Genomic DNA, 17,462 nt, shown 5'->3' on the forward strand with positions numbered 1-17,462 from the left:
TGATCAGATAGAAAAACTTCATTAACAACAGAGGAATCAATAGTCAAGCTTAGGTCAACAGAAACATTATCTTCATGATTCATTTATCATCATTATTATTATGTCTCCATTTCCTGACTATAGAGTCTGAAATCAAAGAATTGGATGATTTCGTTCTCCTGGATGAGGATCCAGATTATTAAACATCTTATAATATCCACTTGGGAATTATAATGAACAGTTACTATTTTAGGAAAGGTATAAATAAAACGATGGATAATGGAGAAAATTCGGAATATTTATCAGTAATTGAAGTATTTAACATTTATAATTTTTCTAATGTTTGCAGATGTCTTGTTCATTGTCCCTCTTTCATTTGGGCTTTTCCACCTGCACAGATCAATCTGTCAGGATTAGACTCAGGACTGGGCGATATGACCTCAAATCAACATCACGATTAATTGAACATTTGACTTCGATTAATTAAAATAAAAGTTTTGGTTTTTTTGTCCTCATAGTTAAACGACATGGTCTTTATTGTAAATATGCTCAACTATTAAAGCTTGGCTATATTTTCCAATGAAAGAGTGCAGATCTGATGAATTTTGTGAACAATTTTGTGATTATTTATTTAATATTCCAAACTGACATCAAAGCATCACTTGAAATGAAAACGATATTAATCATTTGCATTTCTTGCAAACCTTTTGTGCGCAGTGATTACATTTGACTTCTTTTTGTTCGGAGTCGTCCTCCTTAAAGACAAAATGTTTCCAAATGACGGACGTTGCTTCCATGTTGTGGACTGGACGCTGTTGTCACATGACTCTAAAAAATAAAAAATCGGTTAGAGGTTCTGAATGTCGGATTCATTTTCCATTAATTGTCCAGCCCTACTTAGACTGCAGCTATTACCAGTTTACAGACAGGTCTGGAACAACACTTTAATAAATTATAGAAAAAAATGAAGTTGCACAACTTGGATCTCAAAGTGCTCAAACACAAAGCATGCAGGTCCTCCTGATGCTATGAGAGTCTTTGTCAGAGAGTCATGCGGTCAGGTCTGTCAAATTACGTTCGCTGTTTAACCTTACAGACTCACAAACTAAACACCAGCAGTAACTCTAACCTTCATTAAAGTGTTAGCTGACACACAAAAAGTCTGTGTTTCACGGGTGTTCGCTTCATCTTATTATAGCTGGACACACTATGTTCGCTAAAAGCCTCCTGGGCACACAAACACCATCTCTCAGCTTTAATAGTCTAAACAAGCTCGGCAACTAACAAACGACTCCTCCTCCCCTCTCGTTCCTGCATCCTCTCCTATCACGTTTCTTTTTGCAACCACTAGCATCATCTGGCTGCCCTTAACCAGAGAGCCAAACACTCCTTTTAAGTGAACACTACTTTGTTAACTGATGACCACAAGGTCAGTTATTGATCCTTTCCTTTCTCTCTCTCCTGATAAAAACACCCTCTCTTCTTGCAGGGCTCTGCTAAACGCAGTCACAGTTGGCTACAATAATAGCGTGCATATCATAGCATGAATCAGATCTCAGTGGTTTCGATTAGGGCTAAACTAACTCAAACGCATCGCCAGTCTAGGATGTGAATCTATTTGTGAACGAGGAGTGTAGGTGGATGTGTTGTTCACTTCTCCCCTCCGTTCTCTTGAAAGGTTCTCTCATTTCGGTCGACTTAACGGTTCAAGTGTAAACTTTCTAGTTGTGTCGACCTCTCCGAGGCCCTGCGGGGAATAAGGAGACCCCTGGTGATCTGATGTTTAGCAGCAGCAGTGGCCCACCTCCTCCATTTTAGCTGCGCTGCGAGGAAAGGCAAAAGATGATGGAGCTCGCCAACTGTGCTTGCGTGCGTGTGTATTTGTGACAATGCCACGGGCAGATGCGGAGGGGGCATGTCATCAGGTCCGCTTTGTCATCGCTCTCTGATCTTACTTCGTGTGTCCCTGTGCCGAGAGGGGAATAAAATAATGGTCCTTGAAGGCAGCGCCTGCACAGCGCGCCATGCTGCGCCGCTTTACTCCACAATCAAGCACAACACCTTATTTCACACAGGAGGAACAGTCGGAGTTAAGGATGAGAGAGCTCTGAGCAGAGGGGAGAAAAAGAGTCAAATGACTCCAAAAAGAGGCAACAGCGCTGTGTGAACTTCGCCATAGAAAGCTGTTTGACTGGAAGCCTTGCTCTTGTTTGCCCCAAGCGAGGCACTTAGTCACCACTTTGGCAAAGCTTCCGCACCGAGAGGAGAGAGAAGCAGGAGAAGGGAAATAGTCAGCAAGAGACAGAGGAGGACTGGAAATGGTTTATGAGGACAAATGGAGCTGAGAGAGAGGAACAAATGAAAGTATGAGAAGAAGACAGAGAGAGGAAGGAAGGAGAGACGGAGTGCTAAGACTGAGAGAGATGAAATATAACAATGTGAGAATGGTGAAGAAAAAAAAAGAAAAAAAAGAACTCAAACTGGATCGAGGGAGGGAATAAATTCTTCCAGGAAGTGTGGGGGACAAAAGTAAGAGTGCAGGGCTAATTAGTTTCTGATGGCTGGACTTTCATTTGGCTGAAAGGTCAGCATACTCTAAAGGTCGCGCCGCCGTGCCTGCTCGATGCACACAAAAAAAAAGAGAGGAGGGAGAATCAGCCACACACAAAAATGATGCTACCAAACGTGCATACACACACACACAATCATGCTGATAACAGGACATTGATTGTTTTCATTGATATCGTACTCTGGTCAGAACGGGGAAGGACGAAGGACTTTCATTACTGCAACAGTGTCCACTGCAAAGTACTCAACTACATTTAAACATGTATCAGGATCATCTTTGTGTGTGTGTGTGTGTGTGTGTGTGTGTGTGTGTGTGTGTGTGTGTGTGTGTGTGTGTGTGTGTGTGTGTGTGTGTGTGTTACGTGGGGGATGCATTTACAGCATGCAATGCTAAGCTGATCTGCGTTTCACAGCTACGATGCAACTTTATAGATTACAGTCATCTAATAAAAACCTGAAGAGTGTGATCAGTATCTAGCAGTTTGAGTTGTGCACTTCTCTTTATGAAGGTGAGGAGGCTTATATTAATATATACATTTTAATATGTGACATGTGTTCTAATCGAAACCCTTCACATTGCGTACAGAGAGAAACTGAATGATAATAAAAAATAAAAAATAAAGTATTTTGTCTTGATCAGACAAACAGGCTCCAGCTGATGTGTAACACATCTCTCAGTGTTCAACACATGCATTGTATATTTCGTTTCCATGTCATATAAATAGCTAAGAAACGGGAGATGGATAGCTTGAATTATTTCACTGGTTCTTTGATCTTGCCAAACAACGTTTGTTCATGCTTTTTGTTTCCTTAGTGACTGTATTGGTGAGTGTTACAAATGGGTTGGTGTTGATGCCAAACTCTTCATGTTGGATCTATGAGAGAGAGAGAGTCACACACACATGCACACATTTTACTCACCTTCCTCTTGCTTCTTCCGGGCCTCCTCCTCTCTCTTGGCTACTTTTGCCTTCAGCACCTCGTCCGTCTTAGCTGAGAAGAAAAGACAGCAGCATGCAGAGTGTTAGCAAAGCAGAGCAGCTCATAAGAGTTTCATTAGGAGAAAGAAAAAATACTTGTAGCAAGTTTAGAGATTCAATTGGACTGAAAATCAAATAAACTCTGATGTTTTATTTATATTTCATTTTCCCATAAATGAAATTGTGTATTTGTACACACAAGAACAAGTGTTTTTTAGTTGTTTTTTTTTCCTGTGGGAGATTCTGTGTTTTGAAACAAATTGAAAGTCATCACAGAAAATGCAAGAAAAATGCAAGAAAAAAAAAATCAACAGAAAGATAAATCGTGCATTCTTTCCCTTTTCCCTTTTGCAGCCAGCACCGCTCCTCGGCCTTCCCCTTCACGCTGCTGTAAAAGTCAGCACGTCTTCCTGAGAGGTGTTTATTGCCTCGGCATAATGAAAAGCTTAAGAGAAAGTGAGGCAGCGGGAGTAAACACTCGTCAGGGCATTTTAAGCATCTCTCATCACAAGCCGCCGTTGTCTCGGCTCCTTTTCTGCACGCCGCCTTTCCCCCTGAATAATCAAGATGTTAAGCCACATTAAAAAATATAATGCCATGTATGGCAGGACTATCAATACTGCCTCTAAATTAATTACATTTCTGTTGCGGCGCATCATTTATTTCGCAGCGTTAGGGCCTCTGCGGAGCCATTTGCCTTTATTGCTATCTCACTTGGTTGATGAGTGAGCTATGTAAAATTGAGTCTCCAATATCATTACACTTAATGAGTTTAAACTTTGAGAAAAAAAGACAGCGAGAGAGTAACTGTAGAGGAGAGCAAGATGATGAGAGAGAGAAAGGGGAGGAGGCGAATGCTGGAGACTGTTTTGAGGAAGTTTATACAATATAAGAGTGGGTGTAAGTGTTGTGCGCGCTTACAGAATGTTTGTGTTAGGGCACGGCTGTGGGTGTCCGAACGTGGTTTATTGCACAACTTGAGATGCCGGCGTATGAATGTGTGTGTGTGTGTGTGTGTGTGTGTGTGTGTGTGTGTGTGTGTGTGTGCGCTGCACGCTCCTCATTTAGTGTCTGATTGTGCGTTAAGATTCTCTGCGCTGTAAGCAAAGATGTTACATAAAAATACAACACTTATCTGTGTGTGTGTGTGTGTGTGTGTGTGTGTGTGTGTTGATGCAGAGGGTCATGGGATATGTTCGTCTCTCTGTGACTGTGCTGCTGTTTTTGTTCAGTAATTGGCGTAGACAAAGAAGCCGTCACACTGCTGTTATGGCTGTTTAAGTCTGGAGGTTCCGCATCTTTACGAACAATGACTCTACATGGTTGACTGAACCCTCTTCTACCTCCCTCAGCTAGGGTGTGTGTGTGTGTGTGTGTGTGTGTGTGCGCAGCCAATCTATTTTTCTTAGCTAGCTAGCACAGTCATAATTCAATCAGTTTATTTGCCATAAAAAAAAAAAAAAGAGCTTCTCCCTTCTGCGAACACATTCACAAGTTTTCTTGGATGCACAGATGTGTGTATTGTTGCGTGTGTGTTTTGCCCAAGTGAGTGAACTCCTCCCTGTGTTCTTCAGTTCCTACTTTGCTCGGGGCTACTGAGAGGCAGGTAGGAAACGAGCGGAGCTGGTGCTGTGATAGAGAGGGAGAGGCAGGGGAGAAAGAGGAGGTAAAACAAGGGGAATAGAAGGGGGCCCGTGTAGGAAATAAAAAAAAAAGAAAGAACTGACAGTAAGGGAAAGAGACGAACAAGCAGAAGGAAAAAAAAACAAACAAAAAAAGCCTTTCCTTCATGCAAACAAACAACAAGAGTGATTTGTCGCCTCTTTTTGTTTGCATGTTTATCCTCCACCTCGATCCCTTCATCCCTCCCCCAACAGGTTCTCTTATCCTCTCGCTGCCTCTTCTCTCCTTCTGTTTTGCCCTCTCCCACCCCTCCCTGTTTTTTTTTTTTTTCTGCTTTCTCTTCCTCTCTCTTGCTCATCTCTCCAGTACACTGTGCCTGGGGGCGATAGCAGCAAATCAAACTGTTTATCCATCTCTCATCAGCGCGCTGCCTCACGGGGCTCCTGCCCCCTCAAAACAATGAAAGTAGGCCTGAGCACTGAGCCAGGGATACGGTTTAATTACATCAATAAGCAGCTTTGCTTTAAAAACAGATAAACTACACACACAAAAAAAAGATGCTTAACAGCAACACTCTTTTGCTGCACTATCATGAAAAGCAGTTTGACATAATAGTTGTAAAAAAAAAGGATGTCGAACGTTTAAGCCTAAAAATACTGACATGTCTGCTGAGGCCACTTATCGGAAGTATATTTCTCTGCAACTTAGCGGCTCCAGTTCATTGTAGGATAATTCTGTGACAGACTTTTATTAGGAGCTGGTAATAAACGGCCGGGTGTCGAGGAGAGAGGAGAGGCCCTTTCACTTCATTTAGACTTGGTTGGGTCTTGGCTGCAGGGGCGGAGGGAGAAGAGGAGGGATGGAAGCAGGAAGGGGCGGAGAGCGTCGGTGAAATCGCATTGTGATTATGAGTGTAATTGCAGCTCAGGGACCCAGGGGCCATGTAGCTGTGATGGCGCTGGAAGATGTTTTATGCACAGCGGCGGAGAGGAATAAAGTGAGAAACGGGAGAAAAGAGGGGGAGGGAGCGGCAGGATGCCAGAATGTTTGCAGTCCTTTTTTTTTTTATTTTAGAACGGAATCTTCTCATCCATCTCTTTTTCTACTCCTTTCTTTTCCTCCTTCACTCCTCTCTCCTCCGTCTCTTGCTCTCTGTCCTCCTCCCCTTGGCAGGATTAGCTGGGTCTCGTTAGAGGGGAAATGTAATAATGCTCCCACCAGGTGGAATCGGGCCCGCTCCATTATCAGCCGGGAGATGGATGGGCCGTGTAGGGCCGGCGGGGGCACGCGCGCACGCAATTTAGATTCAATAAACTGGCAAAGCAAGACCCCCAATCTGATTTATCTCTTACACGCCGCCAATGCTTGCTGCTACGATGCTGATTCCCTATTACCACTCAGAGAGGGACTATTCATTGGATGTAAGGCACAGCAGTCAGAGAGGCTTGTCGGGCCCCCGGGATGGCAGCAAAACAGATACAGCACAGGGTTAATACGTTTACACACAGATAAGCAATTAAATCTAAAGCTGAGGTGAGTTATAGAGTTATTAAGGAGGGATTGAGGGGGGAAGAGGGGGAGAAAAAGGAGAGGAGAGACGTTATTCAACACAGGAGAGAGCTAGCTCGGGCCTAAGGCCCGGTACAGTCAGTATTAGAAGGAAGAGAGGCGATCATATTATAGAGTTCGTGAGGTGAGAGAACAACAGAAGAGCAGCAGCCTGCCCACGTTGCTCAATAAACTCCATACAGCACTTAGAAACAAGCGAGGCTGAAGACAAGAGGTCAACTCAGCAGTTATCCACTTAGTCTGTGTGAGTTTATCACTGGGAGAATGTGTGTGTGAGTGCATGTGTTCATGTCTTACTGTAAGAGGGTTTGTGTTGGCGTTACGGGCATATTCATATCCGCTGTATACCTGACTTTCAGTGCGGCATTTGCCCGTGTATGTTTGTGCGTGCGTGCGTGCGAGCGAGCGGGAGCAGCGGTGATTTAGCGCCGGCGTTGGGTGTCATTCCATCCAGCCGCCAATCAAAGTGAATCTGAATGTCAGCGGGAGGGAAGGCGTGATAAATCAGCCTCACACCCAACGACAAACAGAATATTAGAGGCAGCGCAGTGCCATTGGAAAAATGTCCCTTCCAATCAGCCGAGCACTTTACAGTGAAGCTCGGCAGCCGGGCCTCCAACCAACACTGAATACCAGAGAGACGGAGAAGACAATAAATAAATAAGGGAGAGACAGACGGATTGGTAGACAGGCCGACGGACAAACAGACGGATAGGCACAGAACAGCAGTCCTCCTGACATGCTGAAAGAAGAGACAAAGAAACAGAAGAGCATCAAACAGGTGGGAATGATAACGGACAGGTACGAAGACAGAGAGACAGGTGGAAAAACGCTGAGCAGATAGCAACTGGCTATCTGGTCATCCAGAACATCCAGGACTGTTGTGGGACGATCTGTTTTAAGGTTGGCTCGCAAACTTCTGGTCGAATGTAAGGAAAAGCTGGATTTATAAATGAAAGTGCAGAGATGTATTGATCAGGTCACTTCACTGAACAACTGAAGAAGCAAAGCCACTCCAGCAGGGGGAAAAAAAAAAAAAGTTGAAGTGTTTCTTTTTTTTAAAATATGGATGAGCTTACCAGAAAAAATTCAGGGCAAAAGTGATAAATCCTCTGGCTTTTTTCTTTTTCCCCACTCCCAATTCTTGCATCTCTCATGCCGGTAGGCCCAAAATAAGGTGTTGTGATGAAACATTCTGTTTATTAAATTGTTGTTTTTTTAAAGCCCGAGAAAATATTCTGATGCAAGTCGCCGAAGGTTACAGATACGACTTCATTGTGCGTGAAAAAATGTAAAAAGTCCGACAGAGAGACGGTAACGCTTAAATCAGACGTCATAGTTCCATAAACAAAGCTGGGATCAAATGACATGCCAAGTATGAGATGGATCATATCTAGAGAAGCGATTGTTGAATGTCACTCTGACATCAGGTTACTTTTCAATCCAAACGTTTCTCACTGCTCTTATCAAATCAACAAATTAGATCCAGCCTCTCTCTGAGCTTCTTTCTGCGGTGAAAAATGTTGAACCACGAGCCAGAACTCCAATGTATCAGAGGGAGAGCGCTGTGATGATATCTGCTGCAGGTGTAGAGGTTAAACGGATCACAGGAAGATGTACGTCTGTACAGCAACCACTAGGTGGCAGAGCACACAGTCAAGAGAAGATGGATGCTCCAACACAAGGGCCTTTTCAATGCAGATACCTGTGTGTTCGGAGCGTCCATGATCAAAACCAGCCCATCCAGACGTTGTAGGAGCAAAGTATAATTGGACACAGGACGTATCATCACAAACGTGCAGCACCTGCATCTTCAATGGATAGACGAACACGAGGAGATAGAACATCAAGGAATTTCAATATGTAGGAGCCGAATAAATAAAAGCCATCAAAGGCAGGCCTGTATTAAGGCAGCAGTTTAGTTCGATGTGGTCTAACCTGTGTGGTGACAGAACGTCTCCTTACAGAAGCCACACAGGTTTAAACAGATCCGCTGTGTACAGTATGAAGCCGTGGCTGTCCTTCACGGGTTCAGGTAATACAGGGTGAGTTCCTTCAGGCCAGGAGAGGAAGTCTGAACCCGAATGATCATCGTCTCAGGATCCCTTCTCTGCATCTGTCACCAGGCTGATTTAACAGCAGCCATGAAATATTTACAAAGCAAACAATTAGACAGAGATATCTTACAAAATCCATGAATTATTCATCAGCGATTGTCTGGAAAGCTTCTGTTTTGTTTCACAGCTACAGTAGATTTGAATGGCGGGCGGAGGTTGAGGGGTGCATCAATTAGGGGGCCTGTTTTGTTCTTTCTTATGGTGTGATGGATGATTCAGAGGAATGATCGTCCAAATGAAGCAGAGAGCTGCACGCTGTCGCTGCATGGTGACACTGTGTTGTGACTTTAGAGCTTGATGAGTACAAGACTTAGACGCTAATCTGATCTGAACATTCACGTAATGGCAGTTTGGATCATTCCTCTGAACGTGTACGGCATTACGTGTTCTTTATTTGCCGTTTAAATGTCCAGAGTCTTCCTTACAACACGTTTTAGTTTGCATTTTTTTTTAAAAACCAGCTCTTAACTTCAGACACGTGGGCTTCGGGTTGTGTATTTTCCTTTTCGGCGATCATGCTGAGAATATATCTGTCCAACTCAAAGAGGTGAGGAACAAAGAAGAAGTTTCCCTCCAAGAAAAAGCCGAGTTAACTCTGTCCAGAGTTCATTTCCTCGGCTCATACAATTCAAATTCAGATTTTAGTTTCAGTGAATGTCAGAAACCAAAGGCCCACATACGCTAGATTGGATGTAAACATCCTCCTCCCTGCTGTGTATACACTTTATTAGAGCCAAAACTTTCTCCTGCTCATGCAAATATGTTTGTTTGACTGATATTAAATCACAGGCTGAAGTCGGATTCACAAAATGTTGTTTTTTTCCCTTCTTCTTAAGAAAACGATGCCTTCATCTAACGCAGATCACTTTTTACTATGTATCTCAGAACACAACAAAAAATGTTTCAAAGTCAACTGACAGCAAAAACATGTATCCTCATTATAGATCATGTGTTTACTTAAAGTTTCTGCAGGTTATAAAAATCACAAACAGCATTCATGGCACAGGCCTTCATGACATTTGGATTCTTACAATGAGAGTCCACCGTCCTGTCTCGACAATAAAGTGGGATTAGGAATCAATGAGACTGATGGAAGTATCACTGTCAAATTGAGCTGTCTCCTATCACTGTTCTGTTTCAGACTTTTTTTTTCGTGATACACACTGTGATCTATCCGGTGCGTTTACATTTGTGTTATTTGTTCTCTTCATCTCTGTTATGATCTGATCTGAGTTCTCCAGAGGTCAAAGTAGAAAGGTACAGATGCCGGTGTGTCACAATAAACCAGAAAACCTCCTGCTGTGTTCAGGTAAATCTAGAACTAACAGCATGCATTAGTAAGCCGCTGTGCTTCTCCAGATGGAGATCAGATTTTAGTACCAAGTGTTAATGGGGTTTAAATGTCATCAATAAGTTTAACGAGGGTACAAAACAAGTAAGATCACTCAGAGATTCGTCAGCCCCACGTTCCAAACCCCCCCCCCCCCCCCCCCCCCCCCCCCCCCTCCCCCCTCCGACACCAAACAACACTGGGCTCCACGCAGCACACATGGGGTCTGGGGTCTGATCGCCTTCAGGGATAACCTCGCTCAGGAGGTCTCGGGGTCAAGAACAGGTTTCATGTTTGGGGCAAACAAGCACATAATCAGCTGAGTGGAGGGGTCTGTGCAACGCATGTGGGTGGCTCGGCCCAGGCCCCTTAAAACCTGCCCCTTGCACCCAAAGGGCGAAACGAGCATCCCCATCGACTTTGCAATGTGCAGCAGAGGGCCCCCGGACCCCGGGTTAGAGAGGGGGAGCGGAAGCCTCCAGCAGTCGGGAGAGATCAGAGAGGGGAAGGTTACTCTGAGGAACATGCACTGCCATGGGCTGCACACAAACACACACCTGAGGAACACACGCACACACACGCACACGTCCAAATACCCACATAAGGCATAAGAGCACCTCACACACAACAAAAGCCTGCGGGTGAGAAAACACAACAAAGCCTTCTTAATGTAACCAGCAGGTCACACAGAGTTCAACCTTGAAACCTCAGTATGCTAATGTCACATGTTAATTATAAATGCTGCTGCAGTCGAGCTTATAGCAGATATTAGAGCGACACACTGAAGCGTGTGTGTGTGTGTGTGTGTGTGTGTGTGCGTCTTCAAGCCGTAACATGACACTTATTTTACCGGCTTGCTGCTTTTATGACGACTACAGTACAACGTTCTGTGATGAGAACTTGCCTGAGATGAGCGAGTGAGTGTGCAGCAGCGGTCTTGAGAGGGCAATCAGACCGAATCCATAATGCAGGGATCACACGGTAAAATATTAAGCATCCTGGGGCCTCTGAATGACATCTCACCCTCAACTTCCACCCTGTCATGTCTCCACATGCCACTGCCTCTTTTTTATGCTCCCCCCCCCCCCCCCTCCTCTTCTTCCTAACCTCTTTAAACACTCTCCTGGTTAGTTGCATCCTTTTTCTACTTTTTAACCTCGACACAGGTCCATGCAAGTGATCTATTAATTCCAGATGTGTTCCTCGCAGAAAGCTAAAAATAGATTCAGGCCACATTTTTTTCCTACGTTGGCCATTACTGGTTAAAAAAGATGTAATGGCTTTTCCACCCGAGGTCCAAAAATGGTGGGCTTCAGTATAAGAGGAGTTTTAAGTGAGGTTGTTGCATCATATTTAAGCCAGTGATCACGCTGCTGTGAAGTTACTGTCCGCTCTCATTGGTTGGCACGCTGTGGATGCTCCGAGGAAGTGCACAAACCAAAGTGAATTGTTGAAGCAACAAACTGTGAGTAAATATCAGAGGACAATCAGTCCGATTATTTTCATTTGATCTGGAATGTTATCTATCACGTTTGTGTAAGATTTATTCATGCGGCATTGTTCTACGCGGAACAAAACAGGGGGGCATCAACCACGCAAGGAGACGAGAAAGAACGAGCAGCTTTTTTGCATGTTATATCGATACAAAAGAAGACGGCAACTAAAGCCAGAAGAAATGTTTCCACAGATGAACAGAAGGTCGCCCACCCTTCAAATAGTTTTACTGAAATACTTCCACTGCTACCAAATCAGAGATATCGCTCTGCAAGCTGTTGCTCTGCCCTCGGTGATTCTCAACTCCGCTGCTTCATGTCTCACATCGCAGGATTGTTCTTTGCTTTCATTCTGCCGTGTTTTAGGCCTTTATTTAAAAAATAGGACAGTGGATATAGAGTCAGACATCTGGGAGAGGGAGAGAGAGAGAGGGAGAGAGAGAGAGAAACAACATGCCACAGGTCAGATCCGAACCCGGGCCGCCTGCTTTTGAGGACTGCGTACACGCGGACAGGTCTCACAAGACGCCCCATCCCCGCATTTCTCACATCCCGCCCTGCAAGATTTGCAAAGCATCAATAAACTCATTAGACTCATTCTGTCATATTCACATGAGAAAACAAAAACAAAGTCGGATCAAGATGTGAATGTCTGCACATGCTCAGAAGCTTCCCCAATACATACGATCATATCTGCATGGATGTGTATTTCGGTGACTTTAAGGACGGAGGCACGTTTGGCAGACTCCTGCAGCGTGAAAGAGACTGGAACCAGATCAGCGTTCAGAAACAGAATTATGAGCTCAGTCAGAATCAAAGTGTGAGCGACAATGAGCGACGAGAGGAAAGCTCAAAAAGTTGTTGGACGTTTTCACAGTTCACTCCACGTCTCATCCATGTGACCGCTCACAACGTTTACAGTAATCGGTGAAGAACTGTGAAGACAAACAAGGGTCACAAGATACAAGAGTTTTGGTCGTCGTTTGATTCTGATATGTGCCGCAATTTCACTGCAAACATCTCTATGCCCAGTGTGTGTGTGTGTGTGTGTGTGTGTGTGTGTGTGTGTGTGTGTGTGTGTGTGTGTGTGTGTGTGTGTGTGTATCTCATCATTCAGTCCTGTGTGAATGCACTTGAGCGTGCTGTTGAATGGTGGAGAAAAGGCTCTGGTCCCCCTGCTGAAAGCCTGTTGGGTGCCATTGTGACGGCCCAGCACTGAGTGCGTGTCTCGTGTGTGTGTGTGTGTGCGGTGCTGGTGGTGGTGGAGGTAGTTGGCGGGTGGGTGAGGGGAGATGGGACTTAAGTCTATCGGGATCCCCACCCCTGCACATGAAAGGTAAACTGAAGCCGCTTTAATCACAGCGCTGAAACAAGGAGGTTCAGGAGGGCGGCCACTTGGAAAAAAGAAAGGCAGGAGAGCAGGACCCTGACCACATTACAGGAACAAACACACGCTGCAGAATAGACACACAAACATGGTGGTCTCGACTGCACCCTGGCCGCTCTTTGGTGTGCGCACTTCAAGGGTGGAGTGTGTGTGCGTGTGTGTGTGTGTGTGTGATACTTCTCCAAAAGGCTGCATACATTTCACACCTTTTGTGACGATAGAGCCCAACTTTGCAAACAATGCATTTCAATGAAGTGTTTGATTTCTTTTCTTTCTTAGAAATGAGTAGGATGATTGACTGAGAAAAAAAACAGAGAGAGAGAGAGATAGGGAGAGAGAGAGAGAGAGAGAGATAGGGAGAGAGAGAGAGAGAGCATCTGAGGGACAAATCCAGCCTAAAATCAGAGCCAGGTGAGAGCCGAGAAAATATATAAAGGCCGACAGAATTAATACAAGTTCAGGGACATATTTGGCAATTAATGCTAAACTGAGCAGAAATGATGAAGGGGGGCAGACATGCCTCAGATGGGGGGGGGGGGCAGTCTGGCCGTAGGTGGAGGAGAAGAAGCGCAGGAGGACAGAAAGAGCGAAGGAGACCCCCCCCTCCCCCCAACACCAAGGTAGCGCTCTCACCGCTCCCCTCTCCCTCCTTCTCATCTCTTAATGCTTGTTTTCATCACTTTGCTTAAAATATTGATAATCAATTAGTACTACGTCTGTTTTGCTACAGAATCTGTGTCACGGTCTATCACTCTGTCAGAGCCAATTCAGCGCTCATTCAAAGTTCATATTTCCTTGGCGGCTCTGTGCCTTTGGAGGAGTCATTACGCGGGGAACATAGCCTGGGGTGCAATCACCTATTCTCTTTCATTACTGGGGAGATGGAGAAGGTGAGAGAGATTATTAGAACTTTGGAATGATCACAAAGCTCCACGCCGCCTGTCAGATCCCTCCTACGTGTAATTCATCTGGTCTCCCGCCCTCCCCCTCCCCTCCCATCCCCTCCCCTCCCCCCCTCCCCTTCCCCTCTCCCTCCGCAGCCTCAGCCAGGGGTTTGGCCGCAGACATTATTCATGAACATCTGCAGCGCGCTGAATATTCCACAGCCTCCGCCGTGATGAAAAGGGAGCTGCCCCTTTGACTTGAAAATTAACATGCCGGCACAGAGATTATGGACGATGCGCCGTTTCATTCCAAGCCGAGTTGGGCCACGCTGAGCCGATGGTACGGGGCTGGGGCTGAGCGAGGCAGAATAAAACGGGACAGGAAATAATTTGATTTCAAAGTTAGAAAAGTGACTATGGTGCAGGTGCCCAAAGACGAACTGTCACAGATACAAACACACACTCAAATCAGATATTATAGAGCGGTGATAGGCTGCACCAGAGGTTGACTTAAAACTCTCTCTGAAGTCCTTTCTGACTGAGATCTGCAGCTCCAGGTTATCAATATTACAGCGACAGTTTAGACACAAAATAAGCTAAGCAAGTGCTCACATTTTCTGCAGTGTAAGCCTGACTCAACATCATGATGATGAACTGCTTAAACACAATTCAAATTAGGAATGCGTTTCTTTCTGCTGTGTTTATTGAACCATCATTTGGTTTGTAATGTCAGAAGAAAAAAAAAAAAAGAAGAAAAAAAACGGGCTTGTTGTCATTTTGTTCATGTATGATGACGTCTTCAAATGTTTTTTCGTTCTGCCAACCAACAAAAAAACCCCTAAAATATTCAGTTTTGGCTTTCAGTCTCAACGTTTGAGGGGCTGGAAACAAAAAAAAAAGATAATTTTCCAGAAAATGAGCACTGAAACTATTGTTCCATTAGCCAAGCAGTTGCTGGTAATTTCAAAGAGTGGTGTCAAACGGCCAGTAGAAGGGAGAATGTTTCCTTCCGAACCATCTCATTGCACCCTCTCACCTCTGTGTATCTCTTTCTTTGAGTCTCTCCTGGGTGTCTCTACATGAAAGAGCAGACAGAGAATGGAGACTCTTCTTCTCTCACACCAGGAGCAGCATGGCTGGCGTGAGGCCAAGCTCTGTTTCTCTCTCTCTGTGTGTGCTGTCCCTCGCCCTCCCTGTGTCCTCAGAGAGACCTCCATTCAGACAAGGATGTGCATAAACAAGATACATGTGATAGAACAACTCAAAAGTTCATCTATCATGTCATCTCGGAGACGGTTTGTTTGTTTTGTTTTTTACAAAGAAAAGGGAAAAGTGTTTGTGATTATTTTAATGAGTAGCAGAGATTGAAGAATTGTTCAAAGAGTAGATAATGTGGCTCTTTATTTGCCACGCTGCCACTCAATGAAGAGTCTTATGTTGACTTTAAAATGTAAACTAAAAGAACAACAAAGCCTACGTTATCACGACCTTTTCACATCTGCAGCCGTGCTAGATTTGATGTTTTGCTCGACCTGTGAAATAAGCCATTTAAATAATCAACGTCAGCTGTCAAGAAAGGACTTTCAACCTATTACAGCATTAGTACAGCATGTGTGAGTTGTTCATTACATCTTTGTGATTTCTTTCGACAGTTATGCCGATGTTAAAACTGTGATAACAAACGACACTCAAAGATCTCAAATGGTCAGCTCTGTGTCATCTTGTGCCATAATGTAAGTGATGTAAACTCCTCCTGGAAGTCCTAATAAAAAAAAAAAAAACTGTTTATAATTCTTGAAAAGTATTTACCTATTGATTCATAGGACCTTGAGTTACACTTTAAAAGCAATGTGGATTTGTGATTAAAGTTAGCATGTGATTTTGAATATCCAACAAACATCTGCCTTATTTTGTATGAAGCATTTCAACATGTGAAGGAATTAAGAGTTCAAAATGCTTGTTTTTAATCACGTCTGAGGAGCAGGTTGGCTGATTTAGGACTCTTACTAACAATGTGTACACGATGAAAACGAGGGAATCCTCTGTTTGTAAATGAGCAGAGGGGTTTTTTTTGTTTTGTTTTTTTCCATTGGCCTTGCTCCTGTACAGAAGAATCCTGCAAGGCCTTACATGAACACCTCCATGATTATCAGAAGGTATTTCATGTCTGGAGGCAGACAGCATGCAGACAAATAAACAGCGGATGACTTTTACTTTTTTTTTTTTTTTTGCACAAACAAAGAGGTTGAAAAGATCGCAAAACAAGCAATAATCAGATCAGCAACGTGTGTGTACAGCATGAGTTCATGTCTTATGTCGTCTATAAACATCGATAACTGCACTCAGCAGTGTTACCAGAGGAGTAAACATTGTGAGGTACACAAAGAGAGTGAAAAGAAAAGAAGAGAAGGGACAAATTATAAGCAGAGATAATGTTAAGAATGAAAGAACAGGAGAAAGTGCAGTGAAAAGAGGAGCAGTCGGAGGGTTTCTGACACGGACTGGAGCGGGACTTTTCACCGCCTCTTGTTGATTGTAAATGGCAGAGCAAGTTTACTCTGGCAGTTTGAGCCAAAATGGAGTCTGACAGCTTTGTCAGGGAGTTTGAGCGGCTCAGTGGCAGGGCAGGAATCGGGATGATTCCATCTCTTTCATCTCCAAAACGCCAATGTGTGCTCGTGAAGCCTCCGTGGTAATAATAAAAAAAAGAAAAGAAAAGAGAGGGGAAAAGATAAACCGAGCCTGGCATAGTTTTGGGGATGACATGTCAGAATAAAATGGAGAAATAATAATAATAAAAAAAATAAAAAAAATGGAGGATAAGAAAAATGAGCTGGATGCAAGGCAAACATGTCAGGAGATGTTAGCGGTCTATTGAGAAAAAAAAACACCAATATTAACGCTCGGGGCACTCCTGCCTAACTTCTACTGGCTTTGTGTATCTTTATACGTTCTTTTGTTGTTTTTTTTACAAGATATCGTAGTGTTACAACCCACTCTTCTTGCCCTCTATGTTTCTTATCTGCAGCCCCTGTATATTATTCTGGCCACTTCTGCAACCTTTGGCATTGTTAAAAAAAAAAAAAAAAAAAAACTTCTTTCATTGCTGACCTAAAAATATGAACATTGGCAGCAACTTTACGTGCACTCCAGACGTATTTGTCTTCCCTGCTCCCTTCATAAACACTCCTCTCCATGAACTCTCCACTTTTTCTGTTCAGTAGCATAAAGACGAGCGTGGAGCATGTGTTTGAGTGGAGGGATTGACAGAATAAAGGGCGCCTTACTAGCCCTGCTTTGTACCGCTACACTCCTATACATTTATCCCTCTGATCCCTTCTACCTCTATCTGCTTGCCTTGTTTTGGGTTTGTTTTTTCTCTTTTTCAATTTACAGGATTTGTTTCTGTGTGTCTGACAGCGAAGGAGGATGAGGTATGAAATTAATCTTTATCCCCGTTTTGTTGTCTTCCCTCCTCCTTGACAATGCATGTCAGTAATTAGCCGGCCAGTTTGGTTCCAGGCTTTTCACC

The 17,462-nt window shown here is 44.0% G+C and overlaps 1 protein-coding gene across 1 annotated transcript in view; it reads right to left on the reverse strand.

The window, feature by feature from the left end:
* Nucleotides 1-17,462, reverse strand: part of rsrc1 (arginine/serine-rich coiled-coil 1) — a 104,594-nt gene that overhangs the window by 17,724 nt on the left and 69,408 nt on the right. Inside the window, exon 7 of the mRNA XM_079354936.1 lies at nucleotides 3,469-3,540. Coding sequence (XP_079211062.1) covers nucleotides 3,469-3,540 — 72 coding nt within the window. The remainder of the gene's footprint in view (nucleotides 1-3,468; nucleotides 3,541-17,462) is intronic.

This window comes from Symphodus melops (genome assembly GCF_947650265.1).
Source record: "Symphodus melops genome assembly, chromosome: 10".
NCBI classification, from domain to species: Eukaryota; Metazoa; Chordata; class Actinopteri; order Labriformes; family Labridae; genus Symphodus; species Symphodus melops.